Source organism: Zeus faber, assembly GCF_960531495.2.
Source record: "Zeus faber genome assembly, chromosome: 1".
NCBI lineage: Eukaryota > Metazoa > Chordata > Actinopteri > Zeiformes > Zeidae > Zeus > Zeus faber.
Window position 1 is genome coordinate 48,848,471 of NC_137193.1, and position 27,530 is coordinate 48,876,000.

The 27,530-nt window shown below is 40.6% G+C and overlaps 1 protein-coding gene across 2 annotated transcripts; it reads left to right on the top strand.

Annotated features, from left to right (window-relative positions):
- Window positions 1–1,214: 1,214 nt before the first annotated feature.
- Window positions 1,215–21,540, top strand: adgrl4 (adhesion G protein-coupled receptor L4). 2 transcript variants are annotated; one of them, XM_080005203.1, is made up of 16 exons: window positions 1,215–1,304; window positions 1,873–2,022; window positions 6,269–6,418; window positions 8,325–8,483; window positions 8,898–8,968; window positions 9,696–9,887; window positions 10,712–10,895; window positions 11,260–11,367; window positions 11,972–12,171; window positions 14,399–14,578; window positions 15,171–15,374; window positions 15,861–16,081; window positions 17,405–17,471; window positions 17,592–17,683; window positions 18,090–18,258; window positions 21,112–21,540. In XM_080005203.1, exons 1-16 carry the CDS (start codon window positions 1,259–1,261, stop codon window positions 21,172–21,174), a joined length of 2,256 nt encoding a protein of 751 aa, XP_079861329.1. In that variant the 5' UTR covers window positions 1,215–1,258; the 3' UTR covers window positions 21,175–21,540. The 2 variants fall into 2 exon arrangements, with proteins under 2 accessions (XP_079861329.1, XP_079861330.1); XM_080005204.1 differs by lacking the exons at window positions 1,215–1,304; window positions 1,873–2,022; window positions 6,269–6,418 and having other exon boundaries at window positions 8,392–8,483; window positions 8,900–8,968.
- Window positions 21,541–27,530: the final 5,990 nt, after the last annotated feature.

Below are 27,530 nucleotides of genomic sequence, written 5' to 3' on the forward strand. Positions count from 1 at the left end.
ATTTATTAACGATTTTTGAAATTAATGGCTTTGTCGATGAAGTTGCCCTTAGTAAACAATGCCATTGTTGTTTCTTTTTCTATTTTCTATGATAGTATGACCCTGGCTAAAAGACAAAAACAAATTCCACATATTTCATTTGATAATGTTTGGTCAGAATTCAGGTTTCTGTGTGGAGAAGATACTCATGGTAGATAAAGTGATCCCTTTATATACTCTAAAAGGTATACTATGTGTGAAATATCCGATTTTCCATTGAAGTTACATTGCTGTAAATTGCAGTCTGTCATTTAAATTACGCTTTTGTCCAAAGAGCCTACTACAATAACTACATTTTGTGAGCAGCAGTCAAAACCTATATACCTATAACCAAAACCTATAACCTATAACACTATATCAAAAGAAACAGCTAGACCTTCTACAGAAAGAATTTTAAAACACACTTTTGTCTAAGGCATTCAATAAGTAAAATTTGTAGATAGCAGTCAAGCCGAGTATTCCACAGTCACAGACAGATGGACCGTCTACAGGAGTAGGAAACTGTGGGAGAGTAAAGAGTATTTTGTGGATGTTGTGGTTAACAAAAAAGCATTGAGGCCATATTCCAACCTTAAGTTTTGAGTAATTGTCATATTGGACCCGAGTTGGTCATCACTATTTGTGGAACATATCGGCTTCTCAAGGGTTACGCTTGTTATTCCGTGGAGTGGCCCATAATGTCTCTTTCCCTTCACTGTCCACTAATGGCCACCCCTGCTGCTTGGAGCGTATTTTGGAGATGAACAGCATTGGAATGTGATCTCCGGCCCCTGAGGAAGACGGAAAGGAAGGGAGGGGAGGAGAGGGGGGTCGTCCTTTAGTCCAGTCAGTGTCTTGGCCTGCTGTTTACTCAGCCCACTACTGTACGTGCTGGAGAACAATGGCAACCAGGGTCACCATGTACACAACACTATCTAAATTCCAACAAAATGAGCCCCAACAGAAACTCACACAGGCCCTTTACATTGGTTTGATGTCTCAAGGGCTGTTGAGGAATACTGTAAAGAGTTTTTTGGGTCCTTTGTGGCACTCCAGCCTGCTGCCTACTGTCCCTGCTCAGTGTTTGTGAAGGCTGATTAAAGATCGGGACAGGAAAGGGCCAGGTTTAAGGAAACAGGAAAACCGATGTCAGGAAGTGGGGCTAGCTACGTCACCCAGCCGGCTACACCCCCCTCCTACAGTCCTCGGCTAAAAGTGAAATCCTTGTCCCAGCTCAAGTATGGAGGATTTGCTTATGTCCCCAATGAAACTTGTTCTATTGACAGGTAAGGGATGTTTTTTTTATACATAGGCCTTTAATGCACTTTAATGTACTGCTCCCAAAAGACCAAGATGGGTATTTCAAGGATCTTCCAAGGATCCTTGGTATGGCTCGGCCGAGTCCATCACTTAATGTATTTTCAAGAACCAATGTACTATACTCCTATTCACAATAGTAGTTTTGTATTGATTGGTTTTCACTTATTGCATTCCAGGATCCTTGTTAAGGCTCTGTCCATGAGGCCATGATTTCTTTCATGCAAAAGAGCCAATTGTGCTATTTACATTTTGTAGGATTTTGTTCAACTTGCTTTTCACCTCTAGCATTGTCATACTTCATACTAAAGCGCAGAACTCTAAAGTTAACTTTTGTTTGTACATTGTAACATAATGGGCTTGAGTCCTTGTAAAGAACTTGATGACTTTTTCCATTTTCCTATGGTGAGAAAAAAAATTAAATAAAAAATGTCCAGTCTATAAAGTGCTTGGGAGCAAAAAAAAAGGTTTTGTGGGATAGACTTTCATGTTTTTTTTTTTTTACCGTGGTACCTGGTTGTTTGTGTGTTCTTGCAGTATGGCTTTCTGCTCTGATGGACCCATGCAGCTTCTCTGACATTTGCGACTCCTGCCACCGACTGGCGACCTGCATGGCCCTGAACGGATCTAACCAGGGCTGCTACTGTAAAAGTGGATACACCGGCGACGGGACAACCTTCTGTCACGGTAAACAAAATGAATGTTTTTAAAAAGATCTCGGCCATAACTCAAACATAAACAAGATGGCTGCTGCGCCTGCCCCGCTGCGAGATAACAGGGATGTGGAAAGTGTTTAGTATGATGGAAGACTGTTTGTGGCTGGGATTTTGTTTTGCTTTTTCTTAATTGTTTTTTTTCATAAACTGTTAATGTGTTTTGGGGGCAGGGCTCCTAAAGCAAAGCCCTTTTCTTTAACAATAACATTTACTATCACGAGTTGTTACAAGTACAGCGTAATTAGGGTTGTCAAAACAAGAATAACTCAAACGGCTCACTTCAAAATAGTAATGAAGAAAAAATATTTTCTCAGGATGGTTGTACAAACACTTGTGGGTCTTATTGTTTTTAATGTTTTCAAAACACCTTATTAGGCTGATACTGCTCCCAACGTTCTCAGAACATGAACATTCTCAGACATGAAACACAGAAGCTCCATCTGCTCGATTTTTAGCGAGAAGTGGGTTTAACCCTTTGAAATACACTCCATGAAAGAGCAAAGCAAAAAAAGGTATTTTACATTAATGACTCATCACTTTTGACCCAACGAGGGAATAACAATAAAACAAAAGTCTAATGTAGAAGATACAGAACTCTACAAAACAAACTAGCTTGTTAAATCAAACCACATATCATCTTTGTTGTGGCTGATCTGAAATACATTTTAGATGTGACACAGCACCGTAGGAATTTATACAATCAAGCAGCCCTTTATAAATGTCATCATAAAATACATTTTCAGCCAAAAAATGACCTGACCTCCTTAACCCCAACCACTGAGCCACAAAAATTGCACCAATTTGGACGCTGCACATCCTTGCAGTACACCCACGAAGTGTGAAGTAAATCGGACAAAAGGTTGTGGAGATAATCAAAGGACATACAGAGATTTCCTTCATACTGTAGTTAATAAACTTGATGGGAGCCCAGAGTTCTAATGACCTGAGCTTTGTCCCTCAGCATGCATTGTTTCTTTCTATTATGTTTTCTGGAAGGTTTAGAATTCCTGGAACCTTTTTTCTTTCTTATTTCCTGACTCGATTATAATGGAGTTGGGTTTGAGGAGGCAAATGTAAACCAAACCATGAGTATTATAAACAGCAATGAGTAATGGATTTTAAACAAAATAGCACAATGAAGCCGGGGTTATAAATCTCTTGTATATGAAGTGGGTGTTTGATTTTAGTTAAGTTCATTTGACGTCAATGAACATATCATTTGATTTATAGCGTCAACAAATTAAGCTATCATGCTATAAATACAAAATATTCTTTATATTCTTGTTTCATACCACGTGCAGTATTAGCTCACAATTATAAATGATAAATTATGTATAAATATTAAGAGCCACAGATCTTAGAGATTATTGAAAAAGAGTTGGTTAAACTGCAAATTTAAGATTTTTTTTTATTTCCATCCACCATCTATCCAATGGGGGACCTCCCAGGACCCAAAGCCTTTCACTACATTAAAAAAAGAACAAGAAAGAAAAAAGAACAAGAAAATACCTCAAAGTCAAAGTTTATTATTACAATTCCTCAGGGTGCTGTTTTTCGTGAAACAATGACAGTTCAAACGTCTGGAACGTTGTGTTGTGTTGTGAAATATTTCCCCCTTTCAATATTTGTCACCTCCCATTCCGAGAGCAAAGGATATCCTCAAGGTGCATCAGGGACAGAAGAGAGGAAAAGTGATATGTCCATTATGTCTGGAAAAATGAACAGAGCAGCTGAAAAAAAAAAAAAAAAAGTAAAACTGTGATTCCAAGGAAGGAAGGAGTTGCATTGAGGAAAACAAATTGGGCCCTCAAACCCCCATGAAAATTTTAAACTAACTGGAAGTGAAAAAGACCCAGGCAGAGGAAAAGCATGTGACCCACCACAGCAAAACTCGCCATCTCACGCATTTCTAAAATCGCCAGGAGCAGCCAAATAAGTTAAAAAAAACCTTTCTTGAAGGAAAATTAGATGTTTCCAGATTTGTGCTCCTTTTTTTTTTTTTTTAATCTCTCAACGTATTTTCAAAACAGAGTTTAATTTATAAATAGTAGAAAAATATTAAACTGTGGAGTTAAATATTCCCGTTGGATTACATTGGGAAACGCAGTTCACTTACCGAGACGCAGAATAGCACTTAACAACGCCGATTGATGGTTTCCTTTAAAGTGAGAGTCCAGGTGAAGATCATTCATCCATATTCCATGTGATATGAAGCCACAATGTGAAACCGTTTTGATAGAATTCAACCTTTAAATCGTACTACCTTTTTACACACTGAGCCATTGTTGTGAAACAGCGAAGAAGAAAAACCCTTCACTTCAAGTCAGTGTTAGCAGTGCGTACTGGACTCAATTTTCCGCGATGATAGTCAGTTCTCCCACAGCGATGTGGAGAACGACAGTGATGCTGAATCTGGTATTATTCCGGACTTGGAGAACATTTCAAACAGCGGATTTCAAACTTAATGTGATGACGAAACTGAATATTTTCAAGAACCACCGGAGGAGACCGACGATACGTCGAAAACGTGATGAAGTCCGTTGAGGTTGGTGACAGATTTTCAGATTTCAGATTTTCTGGGACTCATAATATTGATAGACTCTACATTTTGTTGTGTTGTCTGTACTTTTAAACTCCAAAATAACTCCACTTTTATAAAACATGTATATTATTACTGTTAAATAAAAGCTTTCTTTAAAAACAAAATTAGTTGTTTGTTGTTGAGCTGTTTGTGATTGGCCCATTCAGCAGAATGTGAAGTAGCCATGAGGCTTTGTTTGTCCGCCAACCCCATTTGCATCGTGGGAGCTGGCTGAATGAACCTGGTGTGGGTAAAACTTTGAAGGTGATTATCTCAGAAACACGGTTTGCCACACCCTTGTCATTAACAAGTCACGGTTTTAAAAATATTTGCTTGCACAAGTGACACCTTGTTTGGAAGCCCTGATTCTCCACTTTCAAAAACAAAAAAAAATAACAAAAAAAAAAAACAAAGCCGCCAAATGACCCTTAAGTATGTGGTTGGTCACATGTTTTCTTGAAGTAGTTTCATTGTCTGGAAATCAAAGAAACAATCACATATGAAGGAATTTAAACACACGATAATCAAGGACTGGGCTGGTAATCAAAGACAGACCAAGGCTGGTTTGCAAAGATCAGACCACAAGGAAAGAGGCTATGTCAAACTCAAGATCCAGGACCAGTGAACTGATATTAAAGAATATAGATGTGAAGTTTAGGTTTTACTGTAGACAAATGGGTTTAGGCTTGAGGTTATAGATGGGTAACTTTAGGCTTAAAGGCTCATTTTTACACAAGTTAATATATCTCTCTGAGGTCTCCAAAACATGCTTTTACATTTTTTTTGCTGAAAATACCATTGAAATTATGCATTCGAGCCATTCTGATGCTTCTAAATCCATCATGTTCCTGACGGTGGGTTTAAGTGGGAGGATCCACAAGGTGCCGTCCTGAAGTCTATGAGCCAATAGGGTATGAGCACAAGTTCCAGGAGCCAATGGGGTTTGAGCTTCACTTCTTCCGAGCATACAACTTCTGTTGTATTTACTCCGTAACTTCTACTAATTTCACCAAATTTTGTTTTTGTTATAGCGGTCTTCCCAGCAGCACTTAAGCGCTTAGCGCCCTCAGATGGAGGGTGATTCTAACGCTACAGAAGCCCTAAATTATGTAGATAAGGGCTGCAAATCTGAAGGGTGTGTTTCACCAAATTTTCTGAAATAGACTGCTCACAAAAAATTGACTGGGTTGTCTTATTTCACAGTTTGTGTGTTAGTAGGACAATCAGGGACCCAAATGTATGTGCACAAGCACTGGAAAGGTGAGTTATTCATAATAGGTCCCATTTAAAGTTATTGGTGGTTAAGTTTAAGCTTTAGGCTAAACATGTTTATCTAAAATTAAATAAAAGTCTGGTTTTTAGGTCAAAGATGGATGAGTTTAGGCTTGAGGGTATTGATGGTTAAGTTTACATTTTGATTAAAAGATGGTTAAGCTCAGGCTTAAACCATTTTTTATTTCATTATACTTTATTTACAGAATATTTCACGCAGCAGGAAAAAATAACCAGCACATGTTTTTGCTGTCTAACAATTATGCTTGCCGTTGTTCTAACTTCCAAACCATTTCTCGAAGCAGGCTAGCGTTTCGTTGCTTTTTTCTCTGCTTTTTGCCCCAACAAATTCTCTCTCTTCCAGATGACAACGAGTGCCAGAATGTGAGCAGTATTTGTGGGGAGAAGGGGGAGTGTACCAACACGCAGGGCAGCTATTATTGCACCTGCCTCCCTGGGTTCGCCTCCACAGGACCGGCCCGCTTTCGGACCAACGACGGCACCCAGTGCACCGGTACCTGGAACTGGAATAATGTTATTTATTTGTACACATCCAATTTCCCCGGAGGGAGAGAGGGAGGGATAGATGGATATACTAAAAATAAAAAATGTATGAATTATTTTTTGGAGCAGTGAATATGGCTGTGGACGACTATATACACCAATCAGCCACAGCCTTAAAGCCACTGACAGGTGAAGTGAATAACATTGCTCATCATGTTCCAATGGCACCTGTCAAGGGGTGAGATATATTTAGGCAGCAAGTGAACAGTCAGTTGTTGAGGATGATGTGCTGGAAGAACATTGGAAAAATGGGCAATCGTGAGGATCTGAGCGACTTATACAAGGACCAAATTGTGGCTAGACGACTGGGTCAGACCCTCTCCAAAACGACAGTTCTTGAGGGGTGTTCCTGGTATGCAGTGGTTAGTACCTACCAAAAGTGGTCCAAGGAAGCACAACCGGTGAACCGGTAACAGGGTCATAGACGCCCAAGGCTCATTGATGCGAGTGGGGAGCCAAGTCTAGCCCGTCTGGTCCGATCCCACAGAAGAGCAACTGTAGCACAAATAGCTGAAAAGGTTAATGCCGCTATGAAAGAAAGGTGTCAGAACACAGTGCAACGGAGCTTGCTGCGATGGGGCTGCTTAGCCGCAGACCGGTCAGAGTGCCCATGCTGACCTGTCCACCACCGAAAGTGCCTGACAATAGGTACGTGAGCATCAGAACTGGACAGCTGTTTTCTTTGACATAATTTGAATGGCTGGGTGCGTCTGCATCGTTTACCTGAGGAAGAGATGGCACCAGGACGTCGAGGAGGTTTGATGCTCTGGGCAATGTTCTGCTGGGAAACTTTGGGTCCTTACACGTACCACCTACCTAAACATTGTTGCAGACCAAGTACACCCGTTCATGGCAACGGTATCCCACGATGGCAGTGGCCTCTTTCAGCAGGATAATGCACCCTGCCACACTGCAAAAATTGTTCAGGAAAGATTTGAGGAACATGACAAAGTTGAAGATGTTGACTTGGCCTCCAAATTCCCCACTTCTCAATCCTATCAAGCATCTGTGGGATGCGAGGGAACAACACAGCTGATCCATGGGGGTCCCACACTGATGGCAGTGGCCTCTTTCAGCAGGATAATGCGTATATATTGCATATAGTATATATATATTGAAGAATCTTGAATATATTTTGAGTCATTTTACACTTGTTTGGTTACTACGTAATTCCATGTGTTATTTCATATAGTTTTGATGTCTTTACTATTATTCTACAATAGTAAAAATGAAGAAACTCTTAGGCTCACTGACTCAGACCAGAGGTAAACCCAAGAGCACAACGCAGGAGAGCAGGTTAAGGTTCACAACTCAGGGGTTTATTAGAACAAACAGACCAGGGTCATGAAAGCCAGGATATCCGTGAGCGAAGGCAAACAAGTCAGGCAAGGAGCAGGCAGAGAATCAGAATCTGTAAAACAGGCAGAGGACCAAAACCGGGGAATCAACAAAGTATTAGCAAGATCACTGGACGGCACACTGGAAAGCTCAGCCTAAGCAAAGAGACAATCTGGCACCGGACCGATGAACTAGACCAGTATACGTACAGAGTGCCCGATGAGCAAATGATCTGCGGGTGAGGGGAAGAGTGGGGAACCTCGGTGGTGTTGTAGCAAAGGGGAGTGGCTTGAGCTGAAACGACAGGAGAGTTACTGACAAGACTAGACTAACTTAAATGAGTAGACCAAAGAAATGTTGATCTCAGTGAGGGTTCATGACAGAAACAGCCTTGAATGAGTAATGTTAAACACAGTAACTGAGAGTAAATGGTTCGTTATTCAAAAATAATTGATGTGCAATATTTGGGGGAAAAAAATTCTCCATTCCCCCCTTATTTTATCCTGTCTCATCCTCAGATGTAGATGAGTGTGAGTTGGGGCGTCCACAGGGTCCCTGTGGATCCTTCTCGCTCTGCCATAACACCAATGGCTCCTTCTTCTGCAGCTGTCAGCGCGATTACGTCCCAACGCAGGGGCCCAGGCACTTCCACCCGAGCGACGGGGTCGCATGCACAGGTGGAGGGGATGACAAACACACCTCACTATTTTTCTTCGATGTAGCAGCAACATTTACACACACACACACACACACACACACACACACACACACACACACACACACACACACACACACACACACACACACACACACACACACACACACACACACACACACACACACACACACACACACACACACACACACACACACTGTCATGATGCAATGCATCAGGTAGATGGAGCAACACCATCTTTTCAGAAGTTTTAGCACGACACCGCCGTCAAAAGAATCCGACGTGACGCTGCGTGGTGTTCGCCGTCTCTGAGGCGGAGTTTGAAATGACGTATAAAATCATTTTTGGGTTTCGAGTCACTTATCAAACCAACATTTTATGAGATTTTTTTTCCCCCAATTTTTTTTCTCTCCAGAGAACCCCCAGAGAAACTGCCACAACAGTGCAGGGTGCATTACAGAGACCGTCAACAAAACACTGGCATCTGTGAGTTCTTCTGCTTTAGTACTTTCAATGCAACGATTAACATGCACATGCTGGCACTGCCCTCTACTGGTGCTTAGTGGTAAAACATAAGTAAAATGTAACCATACTTCACTAAATTGTTGTTTAAACATTAAATTCCAATTATTCTTTAATGCATAATATTGTCTACTTTAGTAAGCAAATATGAATTATTTTTTACCAACCTCAACCGATAATTGAAAGTAGAATCACACTTTGGATACATACTTTTATCTTTTTCTGGTCTGTGTTTTTGACAATTTTTTAAATTTCAAACGGTTTAACTCCTTTAATGTCAACTGTCTGCATAGAAATGGACCAATCCTCACGTCACCAAATTTACTTGTCAAAATGCATTCTCTTAGGTAATATAAGAAATCAATTTTTTATCACACAGCATCTTCTTAATCTTTCTATTGCTTACAAATACCTCAACTAACCCTTGCCAATTGCTAGATCTTTTCACTTAATGGACAGATAATTTTGATTATTATACATTTAGGTTTTAGGTTATAGATGGTTAGGTTTAGGTTTAAGGTAACAGATGGCTAGGTTATGGCTTTAGGCTTTATAGAACGTTACGTTGAGGCTCACAACTTGAAAGAGGAAGACAATTTAAAGATGAGAAGAAAAAAGTTTTGGCTGGCGAAGAGATGAGGACATTGAGCTAATCATCATCATGATCATCATGTCTCCTGTTGATTTGAAGATGAGCAACCTCACGGAGCCCCAGAGCCTCCTCGGGGAGATGGCCAGGCAGACCGCCGGTGACCTGACCCCAGTGGAGGTGATCTCATACGTGGAGGTCCTGGCGCGATCCGCCTCTGCGCTGGAAGAGAAGATGGAGAAGGAGGGGAAGGAAGATACTGCCAAACCCACGGCCATCAACTGCACTCTTACTGTAATCTTTGTTTACCATTCGCCTCTAAGCACAGCATCAGTCTGGAACGTTGCCCGACCCCTGATTACCGCCCTGAACTGCATTAGAACTACGCATTGATTACAAGCCAAATATTTATTTATTTATTTATTTATTTATTTATTTATTTATTTATTTATTTATTTTCATAAACCTTTTCATGTAGTTCAAAGATTTAAACTCCAGCTTGCTATGCTACAGTATATTGTGTTGTATTCTTTAAAGTGGTAATCCGTAATATTATTGCTTTAAAAAATCCCCATAATTTCTATGCATTTTTAGCTGGCACTTTATAAGAAGCGACCATTCAATGTATTTGCGTTATACATGTGCGCCTTTATAGATGTATGTTATTTCTGTTGTTGGTGGTGGGGTCCACCTTTCCCGTCAAGAATGCGAATATCAGGCATGTGCAAGAAATGAAAGGCAGCTGCTGTGAATGAGGTAAAGCAGCAGAGCTAGTCGTGGATAGTAAACTTGATGATGTACATTCACCAAAAATACAAACTATCCCCACCACCTCAAGTGACCAAGAAAAATCAATCAAGTGACCGATCAGAATGTTGACTTTCGAGGAAAGCAAGTGACCACTTAAGAGCCAATACGAGGGTAACCCCGGCTGTTGAAAAAAAAGTTGCCGTTTCGAACGGAATCCTAGGATTTCTAGAATAATCCACCCAAAATAGTCAACCTTATGGATTAGCACTTTAAATAGATGAATAGAAATTCAATAAAGTTTGTTATTACACAGACAAGAAAAAAAACGATCCAGGTGTAAGAACGATCTCTTCCATTGTGTTTAACAGAACCTGGTGGCGGCGGTGAACAATCTGGTGGAGGAGGAGGAGGTGGTGGCGTGGAGCCGGATGGGGGAGGAGCAGCGGGAGCACACGGTCACCAAGTTGCTGCACTGGGTGGAGCAGGGCGCCCTGGCTCTGGCCTCCAGCTCCAGGACTCCACAAGAGCTCCAGATCCAAGCCAGCCAGATGGGTGAGAGAGGGGGGCGGGAGGGGGAGGGTGAGCCGCTAACACAGGGTAACCCCCACCTCACTGAAATCACATGAGATGAAATGGTAAATTCAGAGATTTTCCATCTGATTGTTGGCGGTGTGTGTGTGTGTGTGTGTGTGTGTGGTTGTCCTTTTTCAAAACATATCCATCTACAACCTAAACTCCAAGTGTACTCATCTATAACCTAAAGCCTAAACCTACCCATATACAACCTTAACGTACCCATCTATGACCTAAACTCTGAACTTAGCCCTCTATAACCTAAAGCCTACAGTAAACGTACCCATCAAAAACCTAAACTCTCAGCGTAACCATCTATAACCTGTCTTCCTTTCATCCATAGAACTAAAGCTGGTCAACTATTACGCCGGTCGGAGCCAGGGGAAATTATCCATTTCCATAGGAGGAGATAAGATAAATATAACTTCCAAGCCAGACGAGGACAGAAACGGTGAGATGTCTACGCTTGTTCCCATCCCAATCGATGACCCAATGGTGATGATAAGTTTGGCCCCTTTTGGAGATTCAGCTCTTTAGGAGTGAAGAGTCCATTTAAATACGCTTCGTTCGTTTGATTTCGTTGGTTTAACAAGTCTTGAGCCTTGAATGGAATTCTCACAAGAACAATATAAATTTGGGGAGAATGTAAAGTAGTAATTATTAGTGTTTGTAATTATTTTCCATCCGCTAGTAGCAGACCCACTCAGTCACCGAGTCACTTGCTGCGGGGCTTGAGGCTCATCCGTGACCCGCTGCAGTCACCGAGTTGCGAGGGAATGACTCTGGCACAGTGACTCACGGAACACTAGTCGATTAAAAGATTTGTTCGTGATAACCAAATCGTTCTTATGTCTTACAACAATGAGGGAATAGCGCAGTTCTTAAAATAAGGAACTGATAAATAAATGCATAGCACCTCCTTTGTGCTACCTAGGCTTCTTGATGACACCAACCTATGAGCCAGCATTACAGTAAAAATAACTGATAGAAAACTTGGATTTTGTTTTTAAAAGTTAAGTTTACCTCCCTTCCTGCTCCCCCCTTCTGTCCGTCAGGCAGCGTGTCAGTGATCTTTGTGCGTTACGACAGCCTAGGCGACATCCTGAAGCCTGGCTCCGACCCGGGTGTCACCGACTACTCGCGCTACGCCGCAACGGGGGAAATCACCGTCAACTCCCAGGTCATAGCAGCGGCCGTCAAACCTGCTGACGTCTTCAGACTGGACCAAATAACCTTCACTCTCAGACACAAGCAGGTACCCTGAAGAGGACCACTGTTATTATTAATATCCTTTTTGTTATTATTTTTTTAAAGGTTGTATTTTACTCCACTCCAAGTTTGACGTGAGTGAAGTTTTCTGCTCATAGTTGGTTACGTTTAAGCTTTCGGTTATTGGTGGTTAAGTTTAGGCTTCATGTTATCAATGGTTAAGTTTAGGTTTTCAGTTTAGTGTGATTACGGTCAGGATAAGCAAGAGTGGTAACGAGAGTGAAATGCATCCAAATGTCAAAGATTTTGCAAAGTCTGCCGTGGTCTTTGCCTAAGTCACTTAGGCAAAGACAACGGCAGACTGCGCTCGCAGTGCACACGCAGCGTACAATGCAGACTGGTTGAAGAGCTGGTCGTAAGTCCGAACTGTCGTGAAACAGGTAGATCGTTAAGTGAGGAGTACCTGTAAATATGTTTACGTTTAGGATTGAGGTTACAGATGGTTAGGTTTTGGCATTAGGTTTATAGATGGTTAAGTTTTGGCTTTGGGATATAGAGGGTTAAGTTTTAGGTCATAGATGGTTACGTTCTGGCTTTAGGTTATAGGTGGTTACGTTTTTTTTTGCTCCACGCTTGAGTTTCTTCTTAATAGTCGCCTGCCAAGCGCTCGCTTTGGATATTCATTTTAAAAATTCCATCAAAAAGTCATCACACCACATACCCTGCTGACAAATCGCCTTGTCGTTATGAAGCCATACAGCTTTATTAATTCCATTCCGAGTCACGCAGCTCTCTCCATAACTGTCATTTACTTCCTGGGGAAGTAAAAATGTAAATGTTTCGACACGGCAGAAACAGTTTGTGCCAGGCCACCGTCAGTAAACTTGAATCAAAAAGTTAATTTTATCTACACTACACTGTTTGCCAGATGTGTTCACCCTCAGCTTAGAAAACTGTCAATTATATGGTGTAGATCAGTGGTTCTCGAAATGGGGTCATGAAGGGCCCCACAGGGGGGTCCTTCAACTGGTTAGGGGGTCCCCAGCTAAAATGATTAGTAGTTAAACTTCACTGTTATTTTGTTTACTAGACATTAGTACAGTTAGAGAATGTACAATAACAACTGTTTTGCTGCTAGTTTCACATTTTCTCTAGAAATGTAGGATAGACAGGTATGGAATTTGACTAAATCACATCTAACATTAAATGAATTCCCAGATCGGGCTCCCAGAGACAAAATCTTATCGAATGGTGTCAGTGGCTTAATGTACAACCCCATATTGATATAGTATATCTTAATATGAATTATATACGTACCATATATATTAACCAATTATTACGGTATATACGTCAATATACTTGCTTGTTGTTCCAGCAAATCCCACAGATGCTCTAACCCCGGCCACTCACATAATGTAGAAGAAAACGTGATTCATCAGACAAGGCCCATTTCTTCCATTGCTCCATGGTCCAGTTCTGATGCTCATGTGCCCATTGTAGGTGTTTTAGGCGGTGGACAGGGGTCAGCACCGGTCTGTGGCTACGCAGCCCCATACGCAGCAAGCTGCGGTGCACTGTGTGTTTAGACACCTTTCTATCATAGCCAGCATTAACTTTTTCAGCAATTTGTGCCACAATAGCTCTTCTGTGGGATTGGACCAGACGGACTAGTCTTCGCTGAAAAATGGAGCTGGAATTAGCGATGTAGTTGTATATAAATTTTGTCAGACACATTTACAAGGCTACATATATGAAATGATGTTACTCTTTAACAGTTGACGAGCTGACAGTATTTTTAAGTTGTATTTTTGACCTCTTACCAAAATCATTGAAATTGATATGCACGATGCAAAATATAGAAACTGTAAAGTTATAGTTTTATACAACAGGTACTCCTCACTTAACGATGAGTTCCGTTCCTACGACTAGGTCGTTAATTAAAGAGCCGCCCGCCCCCTTACCGATATTTCAGTCTTGGAGATTGCGAACGCTAGCGTGGTGAATACTGCGGGAATAAGACTGAGACTGAGAAAGGGAAATGCGAGATGAGAGGCCCGACGCTGAGACGCCCCGCTGCCGTTTCCACGACCAAAGTTCTCGTACAGCCTACAATACCGACTGGTCGGAGAGCTGGTCGTAAATCCGAATGGTTGTTAAACAGGTAGATCGTTAAGTGAGAAGTACCTGTATATAGTTATTAGGTATTATCATAGTCATATTATCCACTGTCCCCAATTAGTTTATTTTTCAAATGTTTTCCTCTCATTCCACAGCCCATCAACATAGAGGCCGATGTGACCAAGTGCGCATTTTGGGAGTACGAGCAACTGGGCATGCTGGGACACTGGGCCACACACGGCTGCGAGCAGGTTTTCGTCAACAGCACAAGCACCACGTGCAAGTGCACACACCTCACGCACTTCGCCATCCTCATGTCCTCTGGACGCGCCAATGTGAGTATATCTCAGAGCCACTAAGTTATCGACATTGGGTTTCTCAGATGCTCTACAGCTGTTACTATAATCCCACTGTAATGATTTTTCTTTTGAGCAAGAGCAATTTTGTCGTATCTGGGCTTCGCAGCAGTTATCGTTATTATTGGTTGTGGTTTCAAGATTGTTTTAAAGGAGCTAATACAACTTTTACTGAAAACAGTAAAAATTCAAGTAAGTACCTGATGTGTATGTGCCTTGGATTGAACAAGGTTAATGGGTTCAGAATCCTATTTCTAACCAAAAAAAGTACATTAATACTTTTTCTTTTGTCTTCCATTTCATTTATTTCAATTGACTTTTCGTTGAGTGTAAAATCATACATTTTCCCGATAAGCAAACCTTGGACTTGCATAAAAAAAAACATTTTTGTGTTCTTAAATACAGCATTCATTATGTATTGACATTTTTAGATTTAAGTTTTTAACACCATTAGCAATCTAATGTGCGCCTATTCTAAATAAAAAACGTCAATTTCAAACAATAGCACCACATTCCAATTTGAATGAAATTAAAACATTTATATAAGAAAAAAAAAATGTGTGCGTTCCAGCTAGAGGCTCACTACAACGTCCTGATGAGGATCACCCAGCTGGGGATGATTATCTCCCTGGTCTGCCTCTCCATGTGCATCTTCACCTTCTGGTTCTTCAGCGAGATCCAGAGCACCAGGACCACAATCCACAAGAACCTCTGCTGCAGCCTCTTCATGGCCGAGTTTGTCTTCCTGGTTGGCATCAACATGTACACCCATAAGGTATAACTCATCGTCATCTGCCTATTGATCCGGTCCTTCAATTTCTCTCTTTTGGTTTGAATGGAATTGATGAGAGTAACGCAAATGATGCCGATATTGTGCTCAACATGCATTTACTACATTTGAATTTAACTGTTTAACTCAATGTATTTCCATTCAATTCAGCATGTTTCAGGCCAGTTCGATGACTGTATATTGTGTTTTTTTTTAGTTTCCAGACACATACAAATGAACTGTCAATGTAATTTTAGAAACGTAATAACCTAGTTCTAGTACTTATGCCTCTATTGCTCTTTCCACTGAAGTCCACATTAGGCTTAAGTTTAGGCTTTATTTTTATACATGGTTACATTTAGGCTTTCAGTCATAGATGGTTGAGTTTTGGCTTTAGGTCATAAACGGTTGAGTTTAGGTCCTTAAGCCAAAGATTGTTAGGTTAGGTCCTTTCTCTCTCCCTCTCCAGTTGTTTTATTTTCTTCTTTTCAGCTCTTCTGCTCAGTCATCGCGGGGCTGCTCCACTATTTCTTCCTGGCAGCCTTTGCCTGGATGTGCATCGAGGGCATCCATCTCTACCTGATAGTGGTGGGCGTCATCTACAACAAGGGCTTCCTGCACCGAAACTTCTACATCTTCGGTTACGGCAGCCCAGCGGTGGTGGTGGCCATCTCAGCCACACTGGGATCCAAGTACTATGGGACCGATAAAGTGTAAGGACAAGAGCATGCTGGAGGTGTTCTGGGTGGTTCACAACTGGTCTGGCTGGCCTCAGGATCCACATTTGTCTATAGTGATAAAGTAACGATCCAACATAATTTATCTGAACCATTCAAATGTATTTCACAAAATTAATAGTCCAGCGATCCAAAATGCTTTTTGTGCCCTGTTCAACAAGGTGCAGCAGTGTTAGCTTTGATGCCGAAAGTTCGACTGTAGCAAATGATTTATTTTGATTTAATTTGCCATGACAGCCACACGCTGGAGTTGAAAATGGTGTTTCAAAAGCATGGCAAATTCTGGAAATTCCGTACAAAAATAATCATTAATGAAATATGGGCTACTTTTATCAATTTCATAACTCTATGCATCAACACTTGAGTCGTCCTAAGTCGGGGTGATGTCATGGTGTTTCTGCTCTCACCGCAACTCTGCGGTCGGGTGGGTGCTGTGTGGCTATGAGGATGTCCTTGGCACTTTGTGCTGTAGCCATGGGGGGGGGGGGGGGGGGGGGCTGTGCCCTTGGCGGGGTATGCGGCTGGCTTCTGTGTTGGTTTGGTGTGTAGTTGCGGGTTTGGGGGGTGTGGATTGCGAGCTCGGGTCTTGGCCCCATGGTAGGCGCGTCGCTGGGGTAGTCTGCCCCACAATGGGGCTTCTGTGTCCCGTCCGTGTGTGTGCGTGGGGTGCCGTGCGGGAGGTGGCTGTCGGCCTTGCTCCCGCTGCGTGGCTTCTCTGCATCGGGTGCCCTGGTTGCCAGCAGTGGTGGAGGGCCATATCTGGCTGTCTGCAGATGTTGGCCAGGGGCTGATCTCGAGGTATCCTGCACCATGCCACGTGGGTAGGCGCTCAGGGCCTGTGGCTGGTTGTGGTATGGCAGGCCTCGGCTTTGCATGGGCCATTGGTGGTGCTCTCTTCTGAGTGTATTAAGCATGTTGTAACAAATAAACAGTACAAAATTAAAAAAAAAAAAAAAATGTCAATTCTGTCAGCTTTTTGGCAATTTCTAAAAGTCCCCTTCTTCAACAAACTCTCTCTACATATATACAGTGTATTTTGTACAGAATTTCCAATGCTGTGCTTTATGTGGACTAACAGTATACACCCATGGTCTACAAAAAAATTAGACATGACCAGAACTTCAGAATTACTGCCAAAGATTGAATTGCGAATCACATGGAGAGCCAAATGTGTTTGTGTTTATCTGCTCAAATAAATGTCTGGTTAAAAAATAATAAAGATTGCTTTAAACAAGGAAAACGAATATACAGTACGGAGACATTTGTGGTCATTATATAAAAGTCTACTTTCTATTGCAGATGTTGGCTTAGCACAGAAAACAACTTCATCTGGAGTTTCATTGGACCGGCCTGCTTGATCATTTTGGTATGTGGAAATTTCTAGCTTGGAAAGATACAATTTTTTTTAAGATTGTTTTTTTACTGCTATTTTATCTTTATCCTATTTGTTTTTCCATCTTTGTTGTGTTTGACTCCACTTCAATAGGTGAATCTCTTGGCATTCGGGGTAATCATCTATAAAGTGTACCGGCACACGGCGGTGAAAAAGCCAGAAATCAGCCACTATGAAAACATCAGGTGGGAATGCATTAAGTCAGGTTGTGTAAAGCAGAAATACAATTTGAAAAGAGAAATGACTAATGTTCAGAGTATTATGTCATTACTCGCTATAGCCAATGTCAAATTGGTGTTAGGTCATCAGAATTGGAATCTGTTTATTCCACCAAGTACCTACGTACAGTACAAGGAATATGTATCGGTAAAGATTGGTGTGTTTCTACAATTAGCATAGAAAAACCTAAGTTCAAAAAAAAATGAATCTGTAAAATAAAGTACATATCTTTTTTTATGTATTTATTTATAATTTTTTTTTTTACTTTTTTTTGTTGTTGTTTTTAGTTATTTTATTTATTTATTTATTTATTTATTTATTTTTTAACATCATCCTGTGATGGGAGTCACACTAATGACCTGCCCCCCACAGATCATGTGCCCGTGGAGCGCTGGCCCTTCTATTCGTGCTCGGCGCCACCTGGACCTTTGGCGTGCTGCACATCCTGCACGAAACCACCCTGAGCGCTTACCTGTTCACCATCGCCAACACCTTCCAGGGCATGTTCATTTTCATCTTCCTGTGCGTCCTCTCTAGAAAGGTACCACTGTCCGTCCTCACATCGCTTCAGGCCTCAAGGCTTTACAATGAACCCCAATAAAAAAGGAATCTGTTTGTTTCCATGGAAAAGTCAGATTCCGCACGCGAAAAGCTGTGATGCTCTACAATAAGCTCCGTCTACATAGATTTTGGCATACCATCAAGGCTCCGGGATTCGTTCATCAATGCGTCAATGGGTTTTTCAACTCTCGTGACAAGTTTCGGTACGACCAAAATCCACCATTGCTAAAAAAACGCTAAACGGTGTTGTTGGAACGACTTTTGAACTGCAGGTTACACACACACACACACACACACACACACACACACACACACACACACACACACACACACACACACACACACACACACACACACACACCACTTTATTAGGTATGCCTGTTCAATTGCTTTTTCACACAAATAGTAAATCAGCCAATCACATGGCAGCAACTCATTGCATTTAGGCATGTGGACATGGTGAGGATGACTTGATGAAGATCAAGCCGAGCATCAGAATAGGGAAGAAAGGGGATTTAAGTGACTTTGAACGTGGCATGGCTGTTGGTGCCAGACGGGCTGGTCTGAGTATTTCAGAAACTGCTTACCTACTGGGATTTTCATGCACAACCATCTCTAGGGTTTATAGAGAATACGTTTATGGAGAAAAAGAGAAAATATCCAGTGAGTGGCAGTTGTGTGGACAAAAATGCCTTGCTGATTTCAGAGGTCAGAGGAGAATGGGCAGACTGGTTTGAGACGATAGAAAGGCAACAGTAACTCAAATAACCACTCGTTAAAACCAAGGTGAGCAGAATACCATCTCTGAACGCACAACACGTTGAACCTTGATGCGGATGGGCTACAGCAGCAGAAGACCACACCGGGTGCCGCTCCTGTCAGCTAAGAACAGGAAACTGAGGCTATAATTGGCACAGGCTCACCAAAAATGGGCAATAGAAGATTGGAAAAACGTTGCCTGGTCTGATGAGTCTTGAGTTCAGCTGTGACATTCAGATGGTAGGGTCAGAATTTGGCGTAAACAACATGAAAGCATGGATCCATCCTGCCTTGTATCAAGGATTCAGGCTGGTGGTGGTGGTGTAATGGTGTGAGGGATATTTCCTGGCACACTTTGGGCCCCTTAGTACCAATTGAGAATGGTTTAAATGCCACAGCATACCTGAGTATTGTTGCTGACCATGTCCATCCCTTTATGAGCACTTTGGACCCATCTTCTGATGGCTACTTCCAGCAGGATAATGCACCATGTCACAAAGCTCAAATCATCTCAAACTGTTTTCTTGAACATGACAATGAGTTCACTGTACTGCAATGGCCTCCACAGTCACCAGATCTCAATCCAATAGAGCACCTTTGGGATGTGGTGGAACGGGAGATTCGCATCATGGATGTGCAGTCGACAAATCTGCAGCAACTGCGTGATGCTATCACGTCAATATGAGCAAGGTGTACCTAATAAAGTGGCCGGTGTGTGTGTGTGTGTGTGTGTGTGTGTATACACACACACACACACACACACACACACACACAGATTCACAGGCTTACAGTTCCCTCATATCTCAGGGTGTACCACTACTAATAATAAGATGAGAGGCTGAAGCTGTGACCCGCAAGGACACCTAACTTACCAATTGGGAGTTCATTCTGACACACACACACACACACGCATGCACGCGCGCGCACGCTATACATGAGCTAGGGATGTTAATAATTTACTGTTAGCCGACAATAAGAATTTTGACTGATTAATACTATCAGTTAAACAGTTAAAAAAAAAAAAAAAGTAATTCAAATTAAAAAAAAGTTTGTTGCATGGTAAAAGTTGTATAGGCTATACAGTCTATTTCTATTTCTTACATACAACTCATGCAACAAGGGCTCAATACCGGAAAATAACAAAATAAAAATATGAAATATTATTACAATAATCATTGTTTAGTTATCATCATTGACTGTCTTCCATCTGATGGTAAAAGTCTTCTGGAGAAACTAAACCTTCAGTTGCCTCTTTCGTCACTGGGAGGGAAAGTCCATTAAACATATGGGGGTCTCTTTTGTGCGTGTCCGATTATTAAATATTTAGAGGGTTGTACCTGACCCTCTGATTCAACTGTTCAACGCAAATATTCTACGTGGGGGTGCGTATGGAGGAACTGGGCACGAGTTCTTCTGTGCACAATTCCGGTTCATCTCTCCATAATCGCATGGAGAGATGCGTTTGCGTATAAAAATGTATCTATGCTATTGGTGAATAAAAAAAACCATTGTGATTCGGTAAACGGTTAATGATGGTCGGCTATCGGTCATAAAAGAAATGCTGAATTAGCATCCTTAACCTGAGCACATTTAAACTAAGTGTACAAAAATGTTGTTTTATGTTTGGCTCACAGACGGTGAAGACTGAAACTACTTAAGGAGTTGGATAGTATCCCTGGATTTCTTTCAGTGCAGTCAAACCATCCAATTTGGAAACAGTAATAAGCAGAATTTGTTCCAGCAGAATTAACATTTTCTACTGCAACTGCGAGAGCCACTAGGATAGTCACAAATAGTACATATGGGTAGAAATATATGTTTAACACACTTAATATACTAAAATGTATACTTTCAGTATGGAAGCATATACCACCCCCCCCCCCCCCCCACCCCATTTTGTCGCCTTTCCAGAGCTCCCTATTTTTCTCCAATCCAAAACACTAGATTTGCATTTTTGCTGGTATTGGTGAAAAGCAACAGTGACAGTCTAAAAAATGTTTTAAATGTATATAATATACACCTACGCTTGTTGAATTCCTCGTCTTTATTCTCTATTTCCATTTTAACCGCGCAGGTTCAGGAGGAATACTACCGGCTATTCAAAAACGTTCCATGCTGCTTTGAATGCCTCCGATGAAGCAACGCAGCCAAAAACCATTCAACGTTCTCCCACTGTACTGGTTGTACAGCTGTATAACAATGATTTCGATTTAAAAGTCCTTTTCGCAGCAGGAATATCTTTTTTCATTTCATTCAAGTCTCAATCTTCAAACCTTTATATTAATTTTTCTGTTCAATAAACACAATTCATTCAGACATTTTTTAAATGTACACAAATATTGTTTTTTGTACAATAATGGGAGTTTAATGGCTTGTATCTTCTGGTTAATCTCTTCAATTATGTTTCACATAAATTTCATCATATGTTATATTTTTCACAGCTTCTTTGATAATTGATTTTGTGTGTAATTATTTTGTAAATTATTAAAATGAATGTGGTAAAATATAAAAAAGTTTTTTGCTCCAATTTATCGCCAATTAAGCGCTTTTATATTGTATGACTTGAAGTTTCTAGCATGTTTTATTTGGTAATCCCACAAAACACAGTGTTTCCTCTGCCTTCATTGAACTGTGGTGCATCACTAAAGCCCAAATTCATTTGTATTAAATAAAATCGAATTACAATTGATCAAATAACTGAAACTCAATCCAACCAATTCAGCACCAAAACAATACGAATAAATTAGTATAATGCGAATATTAGACTATTCGGAGGGGTTGTGGGGGGTGGCTCTTCCTATCGGCGGGATAGGAGGCCTCCGAGGGCGCCATCCTACAATCGGGAGGCATTTTGCGCACCTGTCTCCCTCTCCGACAATGCAGATCATTTGTTTTAGTCTTTGCTCTTAAAAAATAACTGATAAGAGTACTGTTAAAGTACCAGATCGATAAGTAGTATCCGTAAGAGTAGCGGTACCGTTAAAATCTTAACGCGATCCATCCCTACAGAGCTCCATTCCTCCGGGCCCCATCCCCACACTGTTTTTAGTTCTTTTATTTGGAGAAACGGGACCCAGCTCTTTGTGATTGGGGCGCATGGAAAGCCGTGTTCGCCTCCTTGTCTGTTCGCGTCTGTACGCAGACGATTCACACACAGAAATATATTTATGATTCCCCTTATTTATAATTGAAATGTTATTCCTGTGCAATTTGTAAGCTTATATCTGTTGTATCCTGTTATTGTAATGCACACTGACTGAAGAAAAAAAACAAAAAAAAAAAAACGAAACACTGCTCGACTTGAAGAATCTCTGTCAAGTGATGATAAGACTCAGCGGTTTTCTGGGGACAACCCTACACTATATACTATACATTGCCCCACAGTCAACACTGTGGACATAGTACAGTACATTACAAAAGTATGTGGCGCCATCTAGTGGACAAGGTGTGATTACTCGTTCATTCGAAAGCGCTCCAGTTCAAGTTCAAGAGATTATTTGTCACAAACATATACATACGGTCATACATATATGCAGTGAAATGTCATGACACCCAGTGATCACACACAATAAGCTCTATAAGCTCTAAAAATACTGAAATGTGCGAAATGAGTAAACATAAGGGTGAAATTGGTGAGTGCTAGACACACACACACACACACACACACACAGACACACACACACACACACACACACACACACACACACACACTACTCTGAAAAAGTTAGGGATATTTGGTTTTTGGGTGAAAATTATGGAAAATGTATAAAGTTCATGCTACAGTGATATTATATCATGAAAGTAGGGCATTTAAGTCAAAGCATGCAATGGTGATTTCCTCATCTCAGACAATTGATTGAAACAAAAGCCAACAACAGTGGTGGGTGTACCACAACCAAAAATGTCAATGTCTCAATAACTTGTCATGTGCCCTTTAGCATCAATTACAGCTTGACAAGACGTCTCATGCTGTTCACAAGTCGACTTATTGTCTGCTGAGGCCTGGCACCCCACTCTTCTAGAAGGGCGGCCCTCAGGTCATTGAGGTTCTGGGGTACAGAGTTACGAGCCTCTACACGGCGACTCAGCTGATCCCATAGGTTTTCTATGGGATTCAGGTCTGGAGAAAGTACAGGCCACTCCATTTGAGGTACTCCAGTCTCCAGCAGCTGTTCCCTAATGATGCGACCTCGATGAGCTGGAGCATTGTCGTCCATGAAGATGAAATGAGGCCTGTGTTGTTCATGCAGGGGCACAATGACTGGATTAATGATGTTATTCAGGTAGTATGGGCTTGTCACTGTAACATTCACAAAGTGTAGGGCAGTTCTGTATTGACTAGACACACCTGCCCACACTGTAACACCACCACCACCAAAGGCTTGTCTGGTGACAACAGTGGCTGATGCATAGCGCTCTCCTTGACGTCTCAAACATCATTTCTGCTCAACGTGAATCGACTTTCATCAGAGAACAGCACTGAGGCCACTGGTCCCTCGTCCAGCGTAAATGCTCCCTGGCCCGTGCAAGACGATGATGGCTGTGCCTGGTGGTGTGGTCAGGTAACCTTGCAGGTCGTCTAGCACACAGACCACGCTGATGTAAACTGTTTCGAATGGTCTGACGTGACACTTGGATGCCTCTCACCTCCCTTAAATGTGCCTGGAGTTGAGTGGCATTCATCAACCGGTTCCACAGGGCACTGTTCACAATGAAGCGCTCATCAGTGTGGGATGTGGCCAAAGGACGTCCACTTCTTTGCCTTTCTGTGACTCTTCCAGTCTCTGTATCTCTATTGCAACCTGCCGATGACACTCTGTGACACTCTAAGCTCAGTGGCCATTTCCCTCTGAGAACATCCTGTTTGAAGCCTCACAATGGCGAGGTACTGTTGATCTGTTGAAGGTGTCGTCTTGGTCTCATGATGTCAAAATGTGAACAGCATGATGAAGAGGACTTGTTTAAATACCAATTCTAATTGAACCAGGAAATGTATTGGTCGATTCATGGATCAAACACCTGTTGTGAATTTTGCCGTTCAGCTCCTTGTTGGAGAACAGCAAGTTGTGCAAAAAGTACTGAAACATTGAACAGTTGGACATGTGCATTCAAAAGTTTAGAGAAGGTCAAAATACCTGTTACCTATAAAGGTTATAGTGCATTTTAGGTTCATCCTGAAATTTCACCCGAAAGCCGAATATCCATAACTTTTTTGAGTAGTGTGTATGTGTATATATATATATATATATATATATATATATATTTTTTTTTTTATTTTATGCAAAAAAAATATCCATGCCTAATTCAGTACAGGCCAGGGTCCTAAGTAATACGCAGTCCAAGAGCAACAGACAGAAAAAACATTAAACTAGGTCCATGATTGAGTGGGTCACGGAATAACTAGATATTCATCGTGGAAGCATTGAATATTCACAAGTTTGCATTACATTAAATTAGCATTTTTCATTTTATTTTCTAGTTTGTTTATTTGGTTATTGTTATTGTGATTTTGTTTGTTAAGTTTATATTTACTGTACATTACCAAATGTTCACTGATTTGAGGTTAATCTTTCTGGTTAATTTTATGGTTCTTTTTTTTGTTTTATCGTACATGGCAAATATATCTATCTTCTGGTTAGTGTTTAAGTATACTGCCATAATATTCAAATGTATTTATTTTTTTACATAGTTTTTTTGTTATTTTTCAGGTTCATATTCATTGTTTGTAGCTTAGTGTATCTATATTTTTTTCTTATCATTTTACCATTGCCATTTTTTAAAGATGCCTAAGAATATTAATCTTAAATAAAAACAAGAATAACATGTCTTTTCAATTATTTTAACCCAAATGATACACAAGAAAATCTCTTAAAATATAAGAAGGTATGTGTCTAACCCAGGGCCATACAGGGCGCATGGTGCAATCAGTAAGCAACAGCAAAAGGCAGAATAGAGACGGTCGACTGATTTCACCTTGATGTCGTCACCCCGGAGCCGTTCCGTTCCAACATGACTGATGCTTTCTGCTTCCGTGATGCTGCCTGAGACTGGAAAATAAGTCACCCAAGGATTTTTCAAACTCAAACCACTCATATCATAGACGTTAACGGGCTGCTTTGAGTATTCTCTTTGTAAATCCATATGCGTCATTACCCGGATCATCATAGATCGTAACCTCATCATTTTTCTGTCATCTTGTATCCCCAGCTGTTCTGTTTGTGTATTGTAATGTACCGTTAAATATATAAGAAGAAGAAGACTATTTTTGCAGACATGACAGTTTGTTTGTTTTGTCGCGATGACTTCACGTCCGCCATGTTTCCCCACCGCTCATCTCCATGACAACCGAAGCACGTGAAAACCTCCACCTTAATCACAACTCTAAAAATAAAAAGTTTGTCTCGCAACGTTTATTGTTCAATTTGAAAAACATCATCTGCCTTTGTTAGAAACAAAACATTTCACCTGGTTTCCGCCGTTGCTTGGTGAGAGAGCCTGATTTAATCGCTCCCACATCCACCGGTTTCTAGAACTTTCGGATTTCCCATGATTCAAGGCGTAAGCCGGTTTCTGATTTCCGGTCAGACTGTTTTTGTTTACATGCACTCTTGCTAGGCAGGTCTATGGCAACACCTTTTAGCTTTTGATGCTTTTTCTTTAATATTGCATACAATATTCAATTTGCACTAAAATTACAAAGTCCATTCTTGATATCTGAAATTCAATCACAATCCATTTTAATAAGTTAATAATCAATAACAAAAAAAATATATATATATATTGTCAAAAAATAAAATGAACATTAATTCAGTGATATAAGGAATGGAAATGTTCATGCCATTCATTTTATTTCAATTTGCTCAAGTTCAAAGTTTTTGATATAATTGACTATAAAATGACACCATTGAAATTAATGGGAGGAAAGTTTTAATTCTCACTTTAGTTATAATTTGATTTCCGATATTAAGAAATTAAATTCTCATTAAGATGCAATAAAATAGTATTTCTAATATCGGTATTTAGCATTTTTATTCGTTTAAAATAAGTGTATTGTCTGATCAGCAGAAGAAGACACACAGTGGTTATAACTCACTGGGGTTTATTGTTCCTTCCAGGTCCGGGCAATCACATGCCATAGAACTGTGCACCACACCTCCAACACTTCTCCCTCTCCTCCTTCTCCCTCTCCCCCTTTCTCACGAGACAACACATTCTAACAACCATAACAAGTTCCCAATGCATGCAGGGAAACTCAAATGCTGGGGGTCATGCGGATTGTACAGCCATCAGGAAACTGCAAGTCCACAAGACAACCAATCTCTATCAAAATGTCTGATCTGAGGATACAGGGGTCCTCAACAGTCGCAACGAACACTGTGCTGCTTATCCCATGCGTTTTTTCTAGGAAGTATTGGTATACTGTATATAGTTTATGTGAAAACTTAATTCACAAAAGTGTGGCTATGCAAATCCAATATTGATATAACATTTGAAAGAACGGGAAAAGTTACACAACAAACAAACATAGGGTTTGCCAATAAAATAAAGCATTAAACAATAAACAGATTGTTTATGTGTACAGGGAAAATAGAAGAAAAAAACGTATTGATCAGCAATCAGCAATTCTGAAAACTTTTTAAAGAATATTTGACGTAAGGAGAGCTGTTTTATTTGGTGAAATCCTAGAGCCTGAGATATAGAAATGTGTAATTGTGTTGCTGTATATGTTAAATGTAATTCTATGTTAAAAATATGAATATTCGGACTCTTCTAAAGAACTTTAGCTTCATCCATGTGATATTTGCCGAGCAAATATGAGCTTAATAATATTATTTAGAGTAGGTGATTCAGTATTACAACAGATACAGTCATAAAATAAATTAGAAACTGATTCAGGTTCTGAATTACATAATGAACATAAAGGAGACTTATCCGGTAGAAATGTTCTAAGATATTGATTGCAGGTATCATAATTGTGAAATATTTTAAAGTGAACTTCTCTGAGTCTATTTCAGATAAGGAATTTGTTCTGGTCAGGAAGCATTGGTATTTCTAACTGTGTATGACGCAGGGTCACCACAGAGGGTCCAGGCCTTTGCATTATAGTCTGTATCCAAGCCCGATGAGAATCCAATATATTTATTATATTTATATAGTGTGGTTATCTCATATTATTGTAATTTAGAATGATAAATCACTAGATATAATGTAACAAAAGTAAATGTTGAAATGTCTAAGGTAAATATTGAATGTAGTTAAGTCGAAAGAGTGTTGTTCATAGTGATAAGTGAGAAACATTCATTAACATGAAACACAAGCTAAATTTTTTGTTTATTTTGGGGAAAGCATGTAAGGAGCTTGCTTGATATGTAAGAAAGCGATATTTTGAAATCTCTAAAGTTTTCAGAAAATGTCAGCATTTTTTCTGTAATGTTCATACACGTAAGAGGTTACACATGCATCGATCAGCCACAACCTTAATACTGAGCGGTG

Excerpts from the sequence above, each read along its gene's own strand:
- adgrl4 (XM_080005203.1), top strand. The coding sequence starts at position 1,259 with ATGGAGGATTTGCTTATGTCCCCAATGAAACTTGTTCTATTGACAG. Across the intron at positions 8,969-9,695 it reads TCAACAAAACACTGGCATCT|ATGAGCAACCTCACGGAGCC; the intron begins GTGAGTTCTTCT and ends GTTGATTTGAAG. Across the intron at positions 10,896-11,259 it reads GATCCAAGCCAGCCAGATGG|AACTAAAGCTGGTCAACTAT; the intron begins GTGAGAGAGGGG and ends TTTCATCCATAG.